General features: G+C 41.6%; 3 protein-coding genes across 4 annotated transcripts in view; 2 read left to right on the top strand and 1 right to left on the bottom strand.

Annotated features, from left to right (window-relative positions):
- Positions 1-74: 74 nt before the first annotated feature.
- Positions 75-14,341, bottom strand: LOC306960761 (uncharacterized protein). 2 transcript variants are annotated; one of them, XM_079553281.1, is made up of 7 exons: positions 13,902-14,341; positions 12,181-12,506; positions 12,033-12,097; positions 9,913-10,592; positions 4,890-5,252; positions 2,234-3,615; positions 75-1,185 (listed from the first exon to the last, which is right to left on the bottom strand). In XM_079553281.1, the coding sequence occupies exons 1-7, from the start codon at positions 14,140-14,142 to the stop codon at positions 571-573; spliced, it is 3,672 nt and encodes a 1,223-aa protein (XP_079409407.1). In that variant the 5' UTR covers positions 14,143-14,341; the 3' UTR covers positions 75-570. The 2 variants fall into 2 exon arrangements, with proteins under 2 accessions (XP_079409407.1, XP_079409408.1); XM_079553282.1 differs by lacking the exon at positions 4,890-5,252.
- Positions 13,912-20,058, top strand: part of LOC306960868 (nocturnin-like) — a 25,525-nt gene continuing 19,378 nt past the window's right edge. The window contains exons 1-2 of the mRNA XM_079553467.1: positions 13,912-13,998; positions 19,276-19,540. The gene's annotated coding sequence lies outside the window, so the exon portion shown is untranslated. The remainder of the gene's footprint in view (positions 13,999-19,275; positions 19,541-20,058) is intronic.
- On the top strand, positions 16,120-18,365 carry ccdc175 (coiled-coil domain containing 175). Its single transcript, XM_079553999.1, has one exon. The coding sequence runs from the start codon at positions 16,152-16,154 to the stop codon at positions 18,360-18,362; it is 2,211 nt and encodes a 736-aa protein (XP_079410125.1). The 5' UTR covers positions 16,120-16,151; the 3' UTR covers positions 18,363-18,365.

Genomic DNA, 20,058 nt, shown 5'->3' with positions numbered 1-20,058 from the left:
ATTTGAAATTAATTGTTTTGGTATCTTAATATATATATTTTTTTAAGTAGGGTCAGGTTTAGATTCGTCTAGCCTTGTCCTGTGGAGGTGTGTAGCTCCACTAATCACGTGCCCCTCCAGACCCTTCTCATTATTCCGGCATTTTTCATCTCGGAATAGATCTTTTTGGGAACATAGTGTTGCTGAACCTAAACCTGATCAACTGCAGTAACTCCAGGTCATAACAGTTTCAGGTGGCGACTTTTGTTTTGGTCCAGCTGTGTATTTTCCTCCCCTTACCATGCTATACAGTTAAATGCTACTGAATTATAAAACAGACAAAAGGCAATAACAGTGCGGTAGCTACAGTATATCATTGATTATAACATGTAAGTTCTTCTGATTAATGGAATACATTCATTCAGATAGCGTTTAACATCCTTGTTAGCTTCTACTACCATCTAAAATAGGTTAAATTAACGCTTAACGTAAAGTGATTTAAAAAAAACATGAATAAAAAGACAAGACAGTTAAGGCTATATACACACTATAAATCTCATTAAAAAGGCCAGTATACAAATGTCGGTCAGACTAAAACAGTTTAAGTTTTGTTTTTTGTATGTTGTTGTGATGCAAAAACAAAATCGCATCCAAATTCTCTGGAGGGATATTGGACCTTTTCCCTCTCGACGTTCCGGTGCCTTCCTGCAAATAGCACTGTGCGGCGTTCCCTGCCACAGCCGGCGCAGACAGGTAGGCCTGTGCCACCACGGCCAGTAAGGGGAGCTGCATGGTTTTGGTCTTCCACCACTGCAGCGGCTCTATACCTGGCGACGCCCCGTTATCGGACCGGAAGACGTTCAGCTCCATCTCGACCGACTCCTCCACAGATCTCTGCTTGCTCTTGTTTCCGCTGCTGTACAAGTCGCCCAGTAAAAACTCCATCCCAGACAGGCCTTCTTCGGGCGGAGGCTCCACCCATTCGCTGTCATCGGCGTCGATTTCGCACTCCTCGCCATCAGAGCCCTCGATGTCACGAAAGTTTATTGGTTCAGTGTCTTTGAGTCGTTTGCTCCGGCGTCTGGACTCATCCGGCGACGAAGGGGAGGGGCTTCTCTTGTTTTGTTGTGGTTTCTTGTTTTTGTTTGGTTCGTTTGAAATTCTCACAGCTTCCTTTTTGAGCCATTGAAATGTGTCCGTCTGCTCCTGCAAAACAACCAGGACAATAACGTTAGCCTGATGAGGTCCATAGTACATTTTACTGGTTTCAAACATAGACTGTGTATATAATGGACAGCTTCTGCTCACAGGGGGAAATCATGGCGGATTTAGAGACTCCCCCTCCCCAGCCCTGACGAAGCATGTTCCTAAAAAGGACATACGGGCGGGATCTTCACTGAAGACTCGGCCCTTGCGTGACGTGTAGCTTGCGCAGCTCCAATGCTAACAGCCCAGCCCTCATTAGTACGATATTTCTAAAATTCTTCTTACGAAAACCAGCCTGGTTTCTTTAATTGTGACTAACCCAGCGTTGTCACAGGAGGAATATCTAGCCTTAGAAAGTGTTTAAAAATTAGAAACCAGGCGTTAAAGTTGTTTAAACGTGTCTATAGTACAATGCTTTTCCATTGTGAGACTAGCGGCGATATGATGGCCTCTAGTGTCGTGGGCATAAAGCAGAGCCGCCAGCTTGCAATGGTTTCAAATCATATGGGTGAGATTCAGCTAGCTGTTCATACAATAAAAAAAAAAAAGACAATAGCACTTTTACCAGTATATTTTCTGATATACTGCATATTGTGTTCTTTCACACCTCCAACATTCCTGACTGTGGTTTAAATGCTCTTGAGTCATGTTCAGACACAATCAGATTTTAAAAGCTAAATTATTGTGGCATTCAGCCAGAAAAATAATGCACATTGGGGCCATTTACCAAGCATATGTTCATGAGAAAGTGTTAACGCCATGAGTGCTAACCACTGCGCTATCAAATAGTATGTGAAGCACAATTACAATTTATAAAATCTTTGGTTATTTCACCCACTTATACTGGACCATCACACAATGATTGGTGATTGATACAGCCGCACCCGTATGCCGTCGCCCAGTTGGCTGCATATAACCATAATGTGACACTAGTTTAATTTAACCGATAGCTCGTACAACCCCTCTACCCACTCTTCCCATAGTTATGATAAATACATGCACGGATTTAACCCCGTCAAAAATAATTCATGCAACTCCATCCACCCACCTGGTCAGACATGAAGCCCAGCCCATGAAACTGAGGGTCCAGGGCACAGGCCACGTTCAGGACTCTGTTCACCGACGGCGTGTCGTACCAGTGGCTCAGGTTGTACCTCATCATGGTCTTCGCCTCCTTCAGGATGGGAGAGTCTCCAGGCCGAGTTACAAGATGGCGGCTGAGCAGACCAGTGAGGATGGGTTTGATTAACGACAAGCGTGGGAAATCCTCTTTGGCCAAAGTCTGACACGCCACATCAAGAGGTTTCAGGACTAAACACAAGTCTTCAACAACTTTCCATTCGGCGCGCATAGACTGGCTGCTTCCTGTTGGAGTTGAACTTTCAGATGAAGACGACTCGCAGCCGGAGTCTTCTTTGAGCCTATTTATTATGTCACGCAGGAGTACTTTGTTTTTTAGCAGCATATTCAACAGTAGATACAGCTTATTCCATGTTGGTCGGCTGTAGGCCCAAACCTTGACCTCCACCTTCTCCTCTTTGGTCATAAGCTGTGACAGCTCGGTCGCATAGATCTCATTCGAGCCTCGGATTTGATCTTGCTCCCCAAAAAGTACTGCCATAATATTTTGGAATAGGCTCAGAACTTTGGAAACAGTATTCATTGACATTAATTCGTCAATACAGCTTTGCACAGCGGTGAAAAAGCATGGGACAGAAGGTAGGCCCTCACTCGTTTGGCTTTGCTCCATGTCCTGTTCCACCGGTGAAGTTGACTCATCCCTCTCCAAAAATGTCGTCGAATTTGGGTGCGTGTTGCTCCCGCTTGCCTCCCCGACTTTCTCACTCCTCATTGGGACCACCCGAATATCGTCCCATGCTTCTCCTCCCAAAACGGACAGGTTTGCTTGGTATATGCCCCACTCTTCTCCCATTGCCCTAACCTGGGACTCCACAGATTTCAGGTTCAGCCCAGATTTGGAGAGTTTCTGAGTGGACAAAGCGCGATTGTGGCAGGTAAAGTTAGCGTCTATGTAGTGGACCCACAGCGACAGGTACATTTCAGTGTTACCCTGCCAAGTATGAAACCAAACATCCACGCTGAAGTTCACTAAATGCGGGACATCCTTTTTGCGCCTGCTTTGTTCGGCCTCAAGTGGAGCCATGTAGTTCATAGTGTCTGTATTGGTTCTTAGAATCTGTGCCATGTTGGTTTTGCTCTTTGTATACAACTCATTGAGCAAAAACTCGAGCTTGGTTTTTGAAGGTAGTTCCCGGATGTGAGGGAGAAGACTGCTGATTAAATGCTGAAAACCTTTCCCACGGACAAAAGAAGGAGGCTGGAGGTCCGTGATCAGGAAGTACAGGATGCTGTCTGTCACAGTTACAGGCGAGGCCGATGCCGTTGACGTTGGTACAATAGAACGTGGAACTGTAACAAACAAAAACACAAATAAAAGGACTGCAGGGTTTTGTTTTCAGTTTACATTCATCTTGTGGATGGTGGGAATATGGGTATATAGGCAAAAAAGAAAGAACAGTGTGCCTTGGCTTGTTTCAGGGCAGACTGGGACTGAAAAACAGCCCTGGACTCTGAACAATCTGTCCCAAAATAGCGTAGATGTGACACTTCCACAAACACATATTTTAACCTCCTGCCTGAACCGAGTGCATTAACTTCTGTTCGGCTTTACCCAAATCTAAAAGCTTCTCGACTGGAGAGTAACAGTGGAACGCCTCATTTTAACGCTAAAGCCTACAAAAGTGATTGCAACTTTTTCTCATGTTGTTGCCGCGTTTTTGTCACATTTTTGTTGCTTTTTCATTACTTGTTTTGTGGCTTGATATGTTTGTCATGTTTTTAGTCACTTTTTGTGGCTTTTTTGTTGCTTTTTCCATGGCTTTGTTGTGTTTGACACGTTTTTTTTTGGCCACTTCTTCGTTCTTTTTTGTCATGTTTTCGCCACGCTTTTTGGTCACTTTCTGTTGCTTTTCCAGCACATTTTTGTTTCATTTCCCTCCTCGTTTTTGTCACTATTTTCATGCTTTTCATTTAAGCTTTTAGATTTGGGTAAAGCTTAGTTATGGCGGAGAGTGTCCAGAATGGACATGAGGCCAGTCCGCCCCTGGCTTGTTTCATGTCAAAATTAAGCTAAAGAAAAAATAATAATAAATAATAATATTAAAAGAAATTAAACTAGTCAGCTTGTTACAAATGATATACATTGATATACATGAAGTCGAACACAAACAAGCAAGTTTGTCGTTCAGTTTGGCCAGTGTCGGAAAATGTTCCTAAGTTTTAATCGTTAAAAAGCACAACAGAGGCTAATCAGCTATGTGCTAACTACTCACCATAGCACCAATATTAAAGCAAAAAATATATATATATATATTTTTTTATATATAAAATACGGTGAAAACGCTTGTATAACTTTTCGGTTTATTAAGCTTTGGATAAATCAATAGTTCAATTTGAAATGGGGTGTTTCATGCCATTGAGTTAGCCAGATTGCTAATTGGAAGCTATTGATTTTTTTTAACGCTTGATATTTACATTTTTCGAAAAGTCAATGGAGAAAATTTAATATTTACTTCCGGCACCGGCCAAAACGAACTATGTGTCAACAATTTCAAACATTGCAAGTTAAAAAGGGAGATTTTATTTGTAGCCCTTTGCACGTTTCACGTCACAGTCAGTCGTACCTTCCTCGTCACCCGAACACCTTGTAACCGGGGTTGTGTCCGAGTGAATAGAGTCTTCCGAGCTGGGGGCGGCGATGAGCGGCGGCGGCAGAACGGAGTGGGACGAGTCGTCAAGATTCCCCACGTCGTGTTTTCGTTCCAGATGATGTCTGAGATTAGAGGTACTTCCCCATATACATTTCACCGAATAGTGGCACAGGGAACAGATTGCGTACGTCTTGTCAAGCTCCCCGTCGTCGTTCACGTAAAACCCGAAATATTTCCAAACTTTCGACCTGTAGCGTTGCAGTAAGCGCAGCTCTCTCGGTTCGATCTTCACCACGTGTTTTCCGTAGGACGAGTGAATGGATGGTGGAAATGTAGCTATATAGGCAAAATATATAGAAAGAACAATGTGTCTTGTTAAATTGGCTTGAGTCATGTCAAAATTGAATATATATATTTTTAAATAAACAGGTCAGGTTATGTTACAAATTTGACATACATCAAGTCGAGGTATGTTTGTCATTCAGTTTGGCCAGTGCCGGAAATGTTTGTTTTTCATTGATTTTTTAAAAGATATAAATATTAAATCGTTTAAAAGCACAACGGAGGCTAATCAGCCATGTGCTAACTACGACCATAGCACCAATATTTAAAAAAGAAAGAAAATATAACATTTTCCTAAATGATTTTTGGATTTTTGACATAGGGCCTCATTTCCTAGTTATCCAGAGTGTTGTTGATTTCTGGAGATATTTTTTTTCTAATTCATGCAGTTATATTTGAAGAGTTTCGTGTTGCTAGGCTAGAGCATTTCAATGTTATCGGCTAGCCAGCATTAAAAACAGTCTGACCCATATCACTTATAACGCCAGGCTAACGATATAAATGACTGTGTTGATGGAACAATTTTTGAAATATAACTGACCTTGCGTCACATGAATGATCACAATTTGAGGGATTATTTTCTAGCAGATCACTCGGCCGCTGCGTAGTTTATACAACCACGAAGCTGATGCTGCTCAAATATAAGCTCTGTCAAATGCAAAATGGTTAAAATTACTCTATTGACACAGACATTTATATCGTTAGTCTGGTGTTACAAGTGATTTGGGTCAGACTGTTTTTAATGCAGGCTAGCCGATACCATTGAAATGCTTTAGCCTAGAACCACAAAACTCTTCAAATATAAAAAATATCTCCAGAAATCAGCAACACTCTGGTTAAACTGGGAAATGAGGCCCTATGTCAAAAATCAAAAGTGGAGAGAGCATGGTTGGAAAAATGTAGTAAGTTTATCAGGACTCCAGCTCAGACAAAATATCGGGCTACAAGCTGTTGCCGACAGTGTGGTGGCGAATCATGTGCACATCTTTTGGAGTTGCCCTTTGATAAAAAACTATTGGACAGAGCTTAAAAACTGCATCTTCAGTCTCAAATCTTCCTTTTACTTTTGAAACTTTTTATTTGGGTAAAATGTAGTTAAATTATGAAAAGACTTTGTATTTTAAAATGTTAAATATTATGTTATTGGCAAGAAAACAGGGTGTTACAAGAAAATGGATAAAAACATGTGTGCCAAAAAAAGAAACTTGGATTGATGTGATATTTACATAATGGAGAAAAAGACATACGCTTTTGCTAGAATATGGAAAGGATGGTTGGAGTTTATATTATACCATTATGAGCAGACTTTATTTGAGAGATGGTTCACGGATTGTGCAACTACCAATGTTTGTACAGTTTTATTTTTTATTTGTTTGGGGTTTGTGATTTTTTTGTTCTGTGTGTAATATATATAAATAAGAAAAGGGGGTGAGATAAATTTGGATATTTGTAAGGACATTGAGTGTGGACTAAATGTTTTAAGTCAAGGGACGCTTCTGTAAATGTGAATGCAGTATATTGTTTTTTGAACGTTCATAGAGCTGTCACTGTTTTTTATAATGTCTGACAAAAACAATAAAAAACAGAGATTTCAAAAAAATAAAATAATAATAATTTAATACTTGGGGAATACAGTAAAATGCTTTTATAACTTTTCGGTTTATGTTTTGGATAAATCTTCAATTTAAAAATGGTGTCTTTTATGCCAAACTCTTAATATTTACATTTTTCGAAAAGTCGATGGGATTTAAAAATGTAATATTTACTTCCGGCACGGGCCAAAACAAACGGAAGTTTGCTGCACTGTTGAACCCACGTGTTCAACAATTTCAAACAGCAAACCAAACATTGCCAGTTTAAAAAGGGGAGATTTTATTTGTAACCCTTTGCACGTTTCAGTAAAGTCAGTCGTACCTTCCTCGTCACCCGAACACCTTGTACCCCGAGTTGTGTCCGAGTGATTGGAGTCTTCCGAGCTGGGGGCGGCGGATCGGGACGAGTCGTCAAGAATCCCCATTCCGTGTTTTCGCTCCAAATGATGTCTGCAGTTAGAAGTACTTCCCCCGACGTATTTCACCGAATAGTGGCACAGGGAACAGATTGCGTACGTCTTATCAAGCTCCCCATCGTCGTTCACGTAAAACCCGAAATATTTCCAAACTTTCGACTTGAAGCGCTGCAGTAAGCGCAGCTCTCTCGGTTCGATCTTCGCCATGTGTTTTCCGCAGGACGGTCCTCAACCAAAAAAAAACAGCCAGAGGAAGCGGGTTATCCGAAATATCAGGCCGCGTGCCAAGAACACGCGTTGCACGAGTGAATGCAGTGCGCGTGAACTGCACGAGACACCGCAGAGAGGCGATACGGGGCGATACGCGGTTTGGGTTCAAATACGTGTTTCCCGCTGATATAAAGTTGCGCCGAAGACTTTCCGGCGTGCACGCGCATGAGAGTGCACAAACCCTCTCGGGCACCAGCATCTCTGTGTCACGCGCACACGAATGTGCATTTGCAAAGAGCAGCATTCACGCTCTGATGTACCGTGGTGATTTTTGTAATATTTGCCTTTATTGATTGTCACAATGTAATGGTTTAATTGATTCAGTTTTAAATTGATTTAGGATTTTTGGGATATAGTCAAAGGAATTATAGCAGTCGAGTGGGAGATAGTTTGTAACACAAAATTTGTTTCAAGACCGGATTCGTCTTCCTGAGCCAGAGACAAAAATGAAATGTTAACAAATGAATTGAGAGTAAATTTGGGCTTAAAAGCCAAAAGAAAAACATGTTTAACCCACTCTGTGCCTGTGCCTTTGGAATTCAGTAGTTTTATGTTTATTTCTAAATTCCCTATAGTCCTACTTTACTGCATGTGTTTCAGACAGCGTATGTTTCTTATGTCGTATGTTTCTTATGTCTATTAATTTAGTTTTCAATCGCCTATAGTGCCAGGCCCGGATCTACGAGGGTGCAAGAGGGTGCATTGCAACCTCGTTTTGAAATTTTAATGGCATCACAGTGTATTTTAATGGTGAGAAACTCTATATGCACCCTTTTGAAACTCAAACGCACCCTCGGTCAGTTTGCTTTGGAGCCGGCCCTGTATAGTGCTTTATTATCAGACAGTTAAGTAACTGTAGAGCAAAAGTCGCCTCCACCTTCTGAGGAGACTTCAGAGAGAGTAGGCCTCTGCTCAGGACTTTTTATGACTCTGTGGTGGCCTCTGCTCTCCACTACGCTGCCGTGTGCTGGGCCCCGGGCAGCACAGAGCGGGACAAGAACAGACTGAACAAGGACCTGGACTCTGTGGAGGAGGTGAGGGACAGGAGGATGTTAACCAAGCTCACCTCCATCATGGACAACACCTCCCACCCACTGCACGGGACTGTAGAGGAGCTGAGCAGCTCTTTCAGTGGCGGACTGAGACACCCTCAGTGCAAGAAGGAGCGCTACCGCAAGGCCTTCATCCCCACTGCACTGCTGCAATAACCCCTTTGCTGCAATAACACCTTTGCAGAATACATGCAATAATCTATGTATCAGCTGCACTTTATTCCCTGTACTAGCATCACTTATTGACAACCGGCACTTGGACTGTAACTTTGCGCCTCGATTTTCTACTTTTTATAATCTGTTCTCATTTTTTTTATTTATTCTTATTTTCTTAGTGTTATAATTCCGCTCCCTAAGATTTTTGCTATTGCTTATTGTACATAAGATACCTCGTTTTTCTACTATTTAACTGTTTGCATTTTTTTTTTTTTTTGCACAACCTGAGTGATCTTATTGAATGCCGATTGTACCAAGTGAATTTCTCTGTTGTGAGATCAATAAAGGATTATCTTATTTTATAATTCAACCCATCCTGCTCTACTTTTCCATGCTCATCTTCACAAACAAGCAAAAGTTAAAAAAAAAAAAAAAAAAAGGCTCCAAAATCATCAAACTCCCCATCACAGACCTCTCACATTAATAATAAAGTAGTCACACCCTTAGTGTGCATGAACAATAGCCATGGAATCAACCAGTGACCACCCTCTACAGACTCACTTTGTCCTGCTGCCATCGGGCCGCAGAGACAAGACGTTGAGGTAGAGGTGTGCACGCATCAGCAAAAATGTTGTCCTCTCTGCTATAGCTGCACTAAACAGTCCGTAATATCATACTTTAAGGCAGGGGTGTCCAAACTTTTTTCATGGGGGGCCACATATTGAAGCGTACACGGGGTAAAGGGCCGTGGATCAGTAGTTTGTGCCGCAAAACCTTCGACTAGCAGAGGTTTAAATTGTGCCCCATACCTCTATTTAAGCTTAAAACCTTCATGCCAGCTCTGTCTCACAATAAAATGTTAGGTGTTCGGTTAGAATTGTATAGAATTATTACATTTCAAATAAAAAGGTCCATCTCTGGTGATGTGTACCGATACAGCAAGAGGCCGAGGGCCACCATAAATTGGTCTGAGGGCCGCATTTGGCCCCCGGGCCGCACTTTGGGCACCCCTGCTTTAAGGTAATGTCGGTGTCTGTGATGTAGGTGTACTGTCAAGGAGACTGTGGAACAAGAAATCTTTATCTAGACAATATAATTACAAAAATAATTAACCTTCTTCATTCTGATGCTTTTATGGCTTTATTATCTACAATAGGAAGAACTTTACCTGCACTTAACCGCTGGCTGCTGGTGTTGGAGGTCTCTCGTTGTTTGATCTGATGCTTGCTGTTGAGGTGGCTCTTGATTTCATACACTCCTCCGCCACAGCTCACGTGATCCCCACAAAGTTTACATATGGCAGTGGTCTTATCCAGCGGCCGCCCAGTGTGATCCGGCTCAAACCCGAAGAAGTACCACAGGCTTTGCTCACCATAAATGGGCGCATGGGAGACGTCAGGGTTACCCACTAGTCTTTCGGTGCCCGGCAAAAAGTGGTACTTGTTCTCGAAGGGGTGTGGGCCAGGCAAGTACCCCAGGGAAGACGGTACTGCAGGGGAGCTATGGCCACTGGCTCCACCAGTATTCATGCTCGTCACTTCGCTTATTATCGGCATGGGGCTTTGAGACTGGCTGTGATCGGACCAAAGTGCAGAGTTGGTGGGTTCTGGGAGTGTAACCAACTGAATGTCCTGTAGGGGGCGCAAGAAGGACTCCTTTTCTCCAACTTGGCACTTCATGTTCTCACCTGTGTAGTCAAGGCCCAGCAGTGAGGCATAATCTCGACCAACCCAGACTTTGAGCTCGTCTCCTTCTGAGACCGGCTGGGACACTTTGTAATAGATTTTGCGGTAAAACTGGAAGACCGTCAGATTATGTTCGTCCTCACAACTGGTAAATGTGACAAATCTGAGGAAAGAAATGAAAGTAAGTAAAAAGCATCAAGAGTTAAATAAAGCATAGATACTGTGGGCTCAGAAGTGTTCACTCTTATGTATTCCTGTTATTATGTTGAAGTCTGATTCTGATTTGTTATTTTATTCATAAAGAACATCCACACATAGGCTTAGAGAGGGTATCTTTGTGCATCATGAGAAATGAACAGAATTTACTGCAAGTCAAAGCTCAAACACAGTAACCTGGCAAAAGCCGGATTGAGTTAACAGTGTAAATTTCATTAGCATAGTAATATCAATCTGGAAAGGCTTAAAGAAATATTTCAGGATTTTGGACATAGGGCCTCATTTCCTAGTTACCCAGTGTTGTTGAATTCTGGAGATATTATTTTTTTTGCAATTCATGCAATCCTTATATTTGAAGAGTCGAGTGGCGTTAGGCTAGTGCAAGGCTAGCGTATTTCTATGGTATCAGCTAGCCTGCATTAAAAACAGTCTGACCCGCTCCACAGAGCACCTGAGGCAAATCACTTATAACGCCAGACTAACGATATAAATGTCTGTGTTGATAGAACTGACCTCACATGAATGATCGCATTTTAAGGGACTATTTTCTAGCAGATCACTCCGCCGCTGCGTAGCTTATACAACCACGAAGCTGATGCTGCTCAAACATAAGTTATTTTAAATGCAAAATGGTTAAAAAATATTCTATCAACACAGACATTTATATGGTTAGTCTGGCGTTATAAGTGATTTGCCTCAGGTGCACTGTGGAGCGGGTCAGACTGTTTTTAATGCAGGCTAGCTGATATCGTAGAAATGCGCTAGCCTTGCATTAGCCTAGCGCCACGAAACTCTTCAAATATAAGAACTGCATGAATTCCAAAAAAATGATCTTCAGAAATCAACAACACACTGGATAACAAGAAAATGAGGCCCTATGTCAAAAATCCTGAAATATCCCTTTAAATTGTTAGGGAAGAAAACAGATATTTGCTGTGGATGGGATCAAGCAAATCTCTTATTAGCTCATTACAGCCAACAACAAATCACTACAATAATTAAATGTTTAGTTTTTGAAAATATTACTCGAGTTCATTTGTCTTTAGGAGGAACCTTGTGTTTTTCCATCATCACTGTGTTGTTAATTAGTATTGATAAAAGTGCTTCCTCTTGTTAACAATGTAAAAAACATCTATTCACAGCAATACTGCCTCATAAATCTAGTAGGAATTAATCTTACAGTGCAAGTTGCAAAAAAAAGCTAATGATTGAGAGCAAAGGAATCAGTCTTTGTTGTATTATGTCTGAATTCTTTACAATATTGTGGAGGTAATAAGTAAAGTATTTTTTTACCAATAAAAATACAATAATTTCAGTATCAGAATGCTACATAATAAAATAGAACAAAAGGTCTGAAAACTTTCCGAAGTCCCCGTATTGAACCTACCTCATCCAGTTAGATATGTTTGGGTCTGAGCCGTCCACATAAACAAACGCAGATTCATCTCTGATCTAGAAGTAAAGGCAAAAGAAATCTTGAACAATAGCAGTTTATTACGATAACACATACGTTGTGCATGTTGCGGTTTACTTACAGCCCATGCGTACTTGAGGTTGTCTGGAACGTGCCCTTTGCACATTTCACCGATATATGGCCCGAACATGATGCCAACTTGGAGGTGGCACCTGGCAAACACCTTCATGTCTATGATGTAGCTCTCAGATGTCGGGCTGTGCGGCCTGGAAAACTCCGAGAGACTCAGGCAGGAGGGCAAAGAAAGAGCGGCCCGGGACGGTCCTCCGTGCATCCAGGGTTCTCCGGGCGGGAGCACGGCATCTGGCACATAGTTGTGGTTTGAATCTGCTTGGGCACTTAGAGACTGAAGCTCCTGTATCAATTCCTCATGGGACTGATCCAAGACTGGTAAACAAAAATACATATATTTGTAAGACATATTTGTGTCTTTCTCTTAAAGGCCCTGATTTTTTCATTTCAAACAATGAAAGAGAAGGCCACTAAATTGAAATGTTGATAGGGGTCTCATGCCTCATCCCTAATCTTCCTAACATATTTGTAGCATCCCAATTCGTAACAGGGACATGTTTATCGACACATTTCACTACTTGCAGGGTCACTTTTCAGGGTCACTTTCACAAGAATGCTAGAAAACTCGCCACCAAGTTCATGAAACTGCTACAAATGCTTTATAATTAGATCTACAGTGTTTCCCCACAAATGTCTGAGTTTACGATATACTTAACCTCTTAACTCCCACCTGAACATTTTCTCCAGTTTGGCTTTACCCAAATCTAAAGGCTTCTCAAAAATAAGCGCCAAATTAGAGATGAAAACAAGGTTAAAAAAGCAGAAAAAAGTGGTTAAAAAAGCAGAAAAAAGTGGTTAAAAAAACAGAAAAAAATGGTCAAAAAAGCACACAAAAATTGGTTAAAATAACAAGAAAAAATGGTCTAAAAAGCAGAAGAAATGGTTAAAAAAAGCAGGAAAAAATGGTTAAAAAAACAGAAAAAAATGGTCTAAAAAGCAGAGGAAATGGTTTAAAAAAAAAAGCAGAAAAAATGGTCTAAAAAGCAGAAAAAAAGTGGTCTAAAAAGCAGAAAAAAATGGTTAAAAAACAGAAAAAACTGGTTAAAAAAACAGAAAAAAATTGTTAAAAAAGCACAAAAAAACTGGTTCAAAAAGCAGAAAAAAATGTTTAAAAAAAAAGCAACTAAAACCCAACAAAAAAGCAGAAAAAATGTGAAATAAACAGAGCAAAAAAAGTGACACTGTGAAAACGACGCAGTCTAGCTTACAAATAAGGCAAAGAGGCCTATAGCCTGTGAACTCTCCAGTCTAGAAGCTTTCGGATTTGGGGGAAAGCTGAACATGGAGAAAATGTGTCCTCGGTTAAGGTGGGAGTTAAGAGGTTAAAAGGAAGACCCAAACAATTTTCATTCCATAACTAGAAAAGAAATCAGGCATAGCTCCGCCTACAACAACTTTAGAAACCCTGCACACTGCCAGGACTAGAATATCTTTCCAATCAATTCTATTGATTTGTGCATCCATTTCAGGCAAGAAAGCTAATTTGATCTCATATTGATCCAACTCTGCACCAACCCCCATCTTAGTTCCCCATCCCATTACTAATCTCAATGAAATGTGCCCAGAATTGTAATAAACACACTTGATGGTTTGTGTATAATTATTGCACACGTGACCGTATTTCAAAGCCCTATTGACAGCAACCATAGCCCACAGCCAGGCTTCTGTTTTGAGCTGACAAATGTGCAAAGTCCTTTCCTGGGGTTTTACCTGCCGTTTCGGGTCCAACTCCCAGGGAAGCAGAGAAGGGTGAATTGGCTATTTCTGCACGATGTCGACGTTTCAGGTGACTTCTCAGGTTAGTTGTGTTTCCTCCTTTTGCGAGCACGATCTTACGACACAAACGACAAATGACTTCGTCTGACCGCAGGGGGAAGCCGTTTTCGTCCGCTCTGAAGCCAAAGTACATCCAAACTACGGATTTGCTCCTCGGTTTTCCGATTAGGTCCATCTTTCTCTGTTTTTTTGCCGCGAAACTCAATGCTATGCAGAAGTGTGCAGAAGTAAACGCGTCCGGAAGGAGATGCAGCCTCGCGCTTTCTATTTAGGAAACATGCTACGGTCAAAGGCAGCTCGACCAGGTGCCGGATGACTTCGCAAGTTGGATAAATTTTCAACTGCACGCAAAATTTTCACTTATTGACGGTTGATTGATCAACTACGTATTTCTTTAAGGCCATCAAGCGTCATTACTCTGCGACGAAATGGTTGCCAGATTCAAAAAAAGGTGAGTGCTAGATCGTATGCTCCGGGGGGACAGTCTATCTGCTGGGATTTTGTATAGATCTATGAGTTGGTTTGTCTAAAAATACAAATAACCCAATCCTTAAAGTTAACCCCTTAACTCCCACCTGAACCGAACACATTTTCTCCAGTTTGGCTTTACCCCAGTCCAAAAGCTTCTAGAAAAAAGGTGTGAAAATAGCAACAAAACTGAGACGAAAACAATGATGGAAATGTGAGAAAAAAAGTGACGAAAAATTGATGAAAAAGTGGCAAAATGTCACAAAAATGTCACAAGAAATTGACATTAAATTGACGAAAAAATGACAAAAATGTGACAAAAAAAATTACAAAAAATGGATAAAAAATTGATAAAAAATGTGACAAAAAATTGACGAAAAAATGACAAAAATGTGATAAAAAAGTGACAAAAATGCAACAAAAAATTTAGGAAAAAAATGATAAAAATGTGACAAAAAATTGATGAAAAATTGATGAAAAAAATGACCAAAATGTGACAAAATGTGACAAAAAAATTGCAAAAATGTGATAAAAAAGTGACAAAAATGTAACAAAAAATGTACGAAAAAATGACAAAAATGTGACAAAAAAATGACAAAAAATTGATTTAAAAAAATGACAAAAAAATGTGACAAAAAATGGATTAAAAATTGACGAAAAAAATGACAAAAATGTGACAAAAAAATGACAAAAATGTGCTAAAAAAAAAAGACAAAAAAGTTACAAAAATGAGTTGAATACCCAACAAAAAAATGTTGGGGAATAAAATCTGATGACGTGAGGAAAAAGATCCTCTCGGTTCAGGCGGGAGTTAAGATGTTAACCATTTCCCTGGCCCTAACCTTAATTTGTGTCATGATATCTCACGTTTTCGCAGCAGACTGTCCCTCCGGAGCATACGATCTAGCACTAACCATTCAAAAAGTGAAAAAAATGTAGACAATGTTAAACAACAAATTGCTACTTATTGTATTTAACTTATTATACAGATTCAAAACACAACATGGATATCATTGTGTGAAAATGTTATGTTGACGTTGAAGTAATTGTGACATGGACTGTGAATGCGAACATGTCGGATAAGATTTAAAAAAAAAAAAAAATCGTAGACGAACTCTTAATTTACTTTTGCAATTGCGACTCTTTATTAAAAATGTATGCAAGGCCAAGAGAGTTGGTTGGGTAGCGGTACGGGTAGCAGCCTATAGCAGATTCGCTTTATCTCATGATCTGGCAACCGCAGCCCGAGCAAAGTCCTCTAGCTGTTTCCACTCTGCTGCACTCGCTGCTCGTTTATAACCCCAAAAATAGATCACTCATTGGTGTAAAAGCACCCGTGGAGAGGGCATACTTCAGGTGGGTACTCTGTTTGTTATTGTGAGCCTGCGCTGCCATACCTACGTGCATTTTGTCGTTCGTCATTGGCTCAAGTTTTGACAGTGAAATATATTCTGGTTGATTTACACAGATCAGCAAGTCTTTACTATTATCATTATATAATTGTGTTCATGCTTGATAAAAAAACAATTGCTTTTGATTGTCTTGACTTTCCGTAGATAGTCTATTGAAAGTGGATGTTGTTGCTATGGCGACAGCAACTCGCACTCCAAACAAAGATCTGACTCCAGCGTTCGCTTTTTAGCTCGCGGCAACTTTTTTGGAGCTGTAAACACACACAATCTTAACCTCGAAACGCTCGTGTTTTAACGTTTCGAAATGGCCTCCCGCCTGGTCCCCGATTTCCCGGCCGTCCTGGTCGCTTTGGAGCACGTGAAAGAGCTCGACAAGGAGCTAAAAGACGAGGGAGTCGCGTTCTCCCCGGAGGCCAGCGCTCACTTGATCGACATCACCGCCGCGATCACGGGCTTGGAGGCGGAGAGGCGCGCGGCCCACGAACACCTGGAGGTGGCGACCATAGAGAACAGCAAACTCCGGCACGAGATGAACAGCACGAGGGACCAAATGAGCGCCGTCATCGTGGCGGACGTGGCGGCTGCGAGGACTGCCAACGCGGAGGAGATAGAGCGACTGCGCGAGGAGCTGCGCGCCGTGTCCCAAATCCAAGAGGCGACGGTGCGGCGACACGAAAAGGTCTTGTCTGAAAACGAACTACTTTCCATCGAGCGAGAGAAGTTCAAAGCGAAGCATCAAGAGGCCATCGCCGCTTTGAACAGTGAGAGGACGCAGAAGTACGCGTTGCAATCACACCTGCGTCAAACCAGGGAGGATATAGAGGAGCTCAAGGTGTCCATAGCCTCGTTAGAAAGTGACACCGCCAGAGTACAAGAAGATCTGGCGTTTAAGAGAGACGCTTTTGCGAAAGGCAGAGATGACCTGTCGAGCGACTTCGCAGAGATCGAGAAGGGGATAAAACGTCAGGAGCTGGAGATCTTGAGCAGCAGGAAGCAGCTCGAGTTGCTCGGTGAAAGTCGCAGAGATGGGAACGACAGCCTGGATGAGCTACGAACTCAAACCGTCCAAGTGGAGAGCAGCGTACAAAGACTGCGGGAATCCAAGAGTCGGTGTGAGAAAGGACTCGAGGCAGAGGGAGAAAAGTATAAAGAACTTTGGGCTCGGAAAGAAGCGCTCGAGAAACAGCTGGATTTGCTGATCAAAGCTCTGGATAAAACGATAAAGAGACTAAAGGAGGAGATTGCCGCCATTGAAGAGAAAATGGTGGGCGCCAGGGCGTTGAGGCTCCGCATACAAGCTGATCTGGATAAGGTGTATGAGATATTCAAAGTGCACGACGATGAGGAGACAGAGGTGAGGACCGAGTATGACTACGTGTCGGGACTGCTGGAGAAGTCGAGAATGCAGCTGGACGAGCGCATCGGCTCCATAGTTAGACACAAAAAGGAGATGGATGAGATGGAAAAGCAAATCGAGGGCCTTAAAGAAGAAGATCTTTTGAACAAGAGGATGTTTGACAGAGATCAAGAGGAGCTGTGTGGCAAAATAGAGGAGGAAGAACAACACACGAAGGTTTTTGAAGATGAGAAAAGGCACCTGCTGAAGCTGATGGAGGAGAACAAAGGAAAACAGGAAGAATATGTAAAGACGATGACTGCCCAAATCAAAGCGACCCGGAGGAAGGTGAAGGAGCTACAAACAGAAGAGTCTGCGCTGAAGAAAAAACAGCCAATGACTCCAGAGGAAATCAGAAACTATATGACGAAATCCCAGGTCGAATATGAACACATCGAGAGCGTTTGTCGAGAAGAGATCCGACAATTCTCAAATGACATCGAAAGCGTGACGAAAACTTGTGAGGAAAAGCAAAAACAAGTTGCAGAGAAGCAGAAGGTTTGGAAAGAGGTGGAAGCCAGGTGGAAAGAGGAGGTGGACCGGCACGGGCAACTGAAAAAACAGCAGACAGTGTTTAAGATGAAGAAGTGCGATCTGGAGGAGTCGATTGAGGAGCTGAAAAAAGAAACCGCCTCGCTACTCGAACCGAAAGAGCAAAAGAGGGCGGAGCTGGAGAGCGCTTGGGCGGAACACAAGGAGAAACTGAGCAAACGGGCGACAGAGATGAAGTCTGTGGAGAAGTGCGTTTACGACAGCAGCGTCAAACTTGAGGAGGTGCAGGTGGAGAACAGCAGGCTTCATCTGTGCGTCAACAAAATGGCACAAGACATAGCCAAGGCCGAAGAGAACAAGGAGTGGTACAAGGAGGCGACTGCGCAGATCAAACAGGACACTGAGATCTTGTACAGGAGTTTACAGGAAGCATGGAGAGAGGAGGCTCTGCTGACCCGAGAGAGGCACAGTGTGGATGCGGCGCTGATGGCACCAATGGACGAGCTGCAGAATCATCTCAAAACCAGAGGGAAGCATTTAACCCACGTCCAGGCGACACTTCATGAACAGATGATGGACTTTAGCAGGAGGCTGGGCGACAAGATAACTGTGGACCCCCAGTCCTGAGTTAAAGACTTCATAATAGTAAAAAGAATCTGTGTGGTGTGAAAAGACCAAATAAACCTTTCTGAATTCAATTTGCTTCATAACTGTCTCATGAATTGGTGTAGTGTGTTTTGAGTGATGTTACTTATTTCACAACAACTTCACCCAAGCAGAAGTAAAAAGTGTTGAGTAAAAGTAGAAATGTATGATTCTTTCAGGTTTTCAAGATACAAATGTATTGTATTTCCATACCATAGAAGTTTGATTAAAAAATATTAATTTCTAAAGCTGGATGAAAGATAAGGTAAAAGAAAAAAAATAGTTTATTTTTTCAACATTGTGCCTTTGTTTCTACATAAAGATATACTGGTTTAATATAACTGGGAAGTAATATCCGGGAACAGAAATACTTGGGGCTGGGCAATACATTTTACAATGCTTTGCTCAAATACAATTGTTCTACTACATTCCACTACAAAAGGGCAGGGGGAAAAAAACACTTTTTTTTGTCCCCTTCCCCCATTTATTCATTTTTGTTTACCCTATTTTCCGCTAAATTTTCCTGAAATTTCCAATATGTTTTTCTCTATTCCCCCCTCAATTTCTTTTGAAATTTTTCTTGATTTTCCCCAATATTTCAAAAATATTCACTATTCTTCGCATTTTTTTCCCTGAAAATGTTTCCACATTATTATTTATTATTATTTCTTGAGATGAACTTGATATTTTAAATTGTAAATTCTTCCAACCAGCCATTTCAATATTATTTTGTTATATATTAGTAATAGTTACTTCTTTTTTTTTTTTTTTTTACTTCTAACAATACAACAATTACGCCTGTCTTTAAATGACTGTATTTACTATGTGCTTCATTCTGTGATGTAGCTTTATCATCTGCCCAGCATTTGAGAGACAACTCTGACTTGTTTTCCAGATGATTTTTGGAGCTCCTTCTCGCCTCCAGCAGATGGCAGTACACACCTGTTCCCCTGAGCTGTGACCTTGTCCTGCTGTGAAAGGGTCAGAGCAAAAGCAGCTGCTGTCCCTCTTGTTTAAACCACACACATGAACACCGATGTCCCGCTGTCCCGTCGTATTCCTACGGTTCCCGCAATCAGCAAAAACACACAAGAAAACCAAGGGGACAGGAGGACACCGGACGAGGACATACAAGTCAACAGTTTGCTTCAGTAAATGAGGTAAGTCGCAAAACACTTACTATTGAATGTTTTCGTCGATAAAAAGTAAATAGTAATAATTATAATAATGATAATAAAATCTATGGCTTCTGAAATACCAATCACGCCATACGTAATTACACTTTATATGTTGCATTCAATGGTTACTTTGCATTGAAAAAACATTACAGTAGATCCGGACGAAAACAAAACTTCTCTCTTAACCCCCACCTGAACCGAGCACATTTTCTCCAGTTTGACCCAAATCTAAAAGCTTACAGCCTATAGGTCAGAGTAACGACTCATTTGAAAGCTAAGACCAACATAACTGATCTACAAGGATCATTTTCCTTGCATTGTTGCCGCATTGTCCTTACTTTTTAGACATTTTTTTACATTGCCTTTTTTGTCACTTTTCCTTTGTTTGTTTACTTTATGGTCCCCGCCCTCTGCGTTTAACCCATCCTTTGATGCCACTGAGGGGACCTGTAAGGAGCAGTGGTCGATGGCGGTGCCGCTCCCAGGTGTGGAGTCAGGCT

This window comes from Gobius niger (genome assembly GCF_951799975.1).
Source record: "Gobius niger genome assembly, chromosome: 3".
Taxonomy (NCBI): Eukaryota; Metazoa; Chordata; class Actinopteri; order Gobiiformes; family Gobiidae; genus Gobius; species Gobius niger.
The sequence above is the reverse complement of the archived record's forward strand: the minus strand, read 5'-3'. Positions and strand labels throughout refer to the sequence as shown.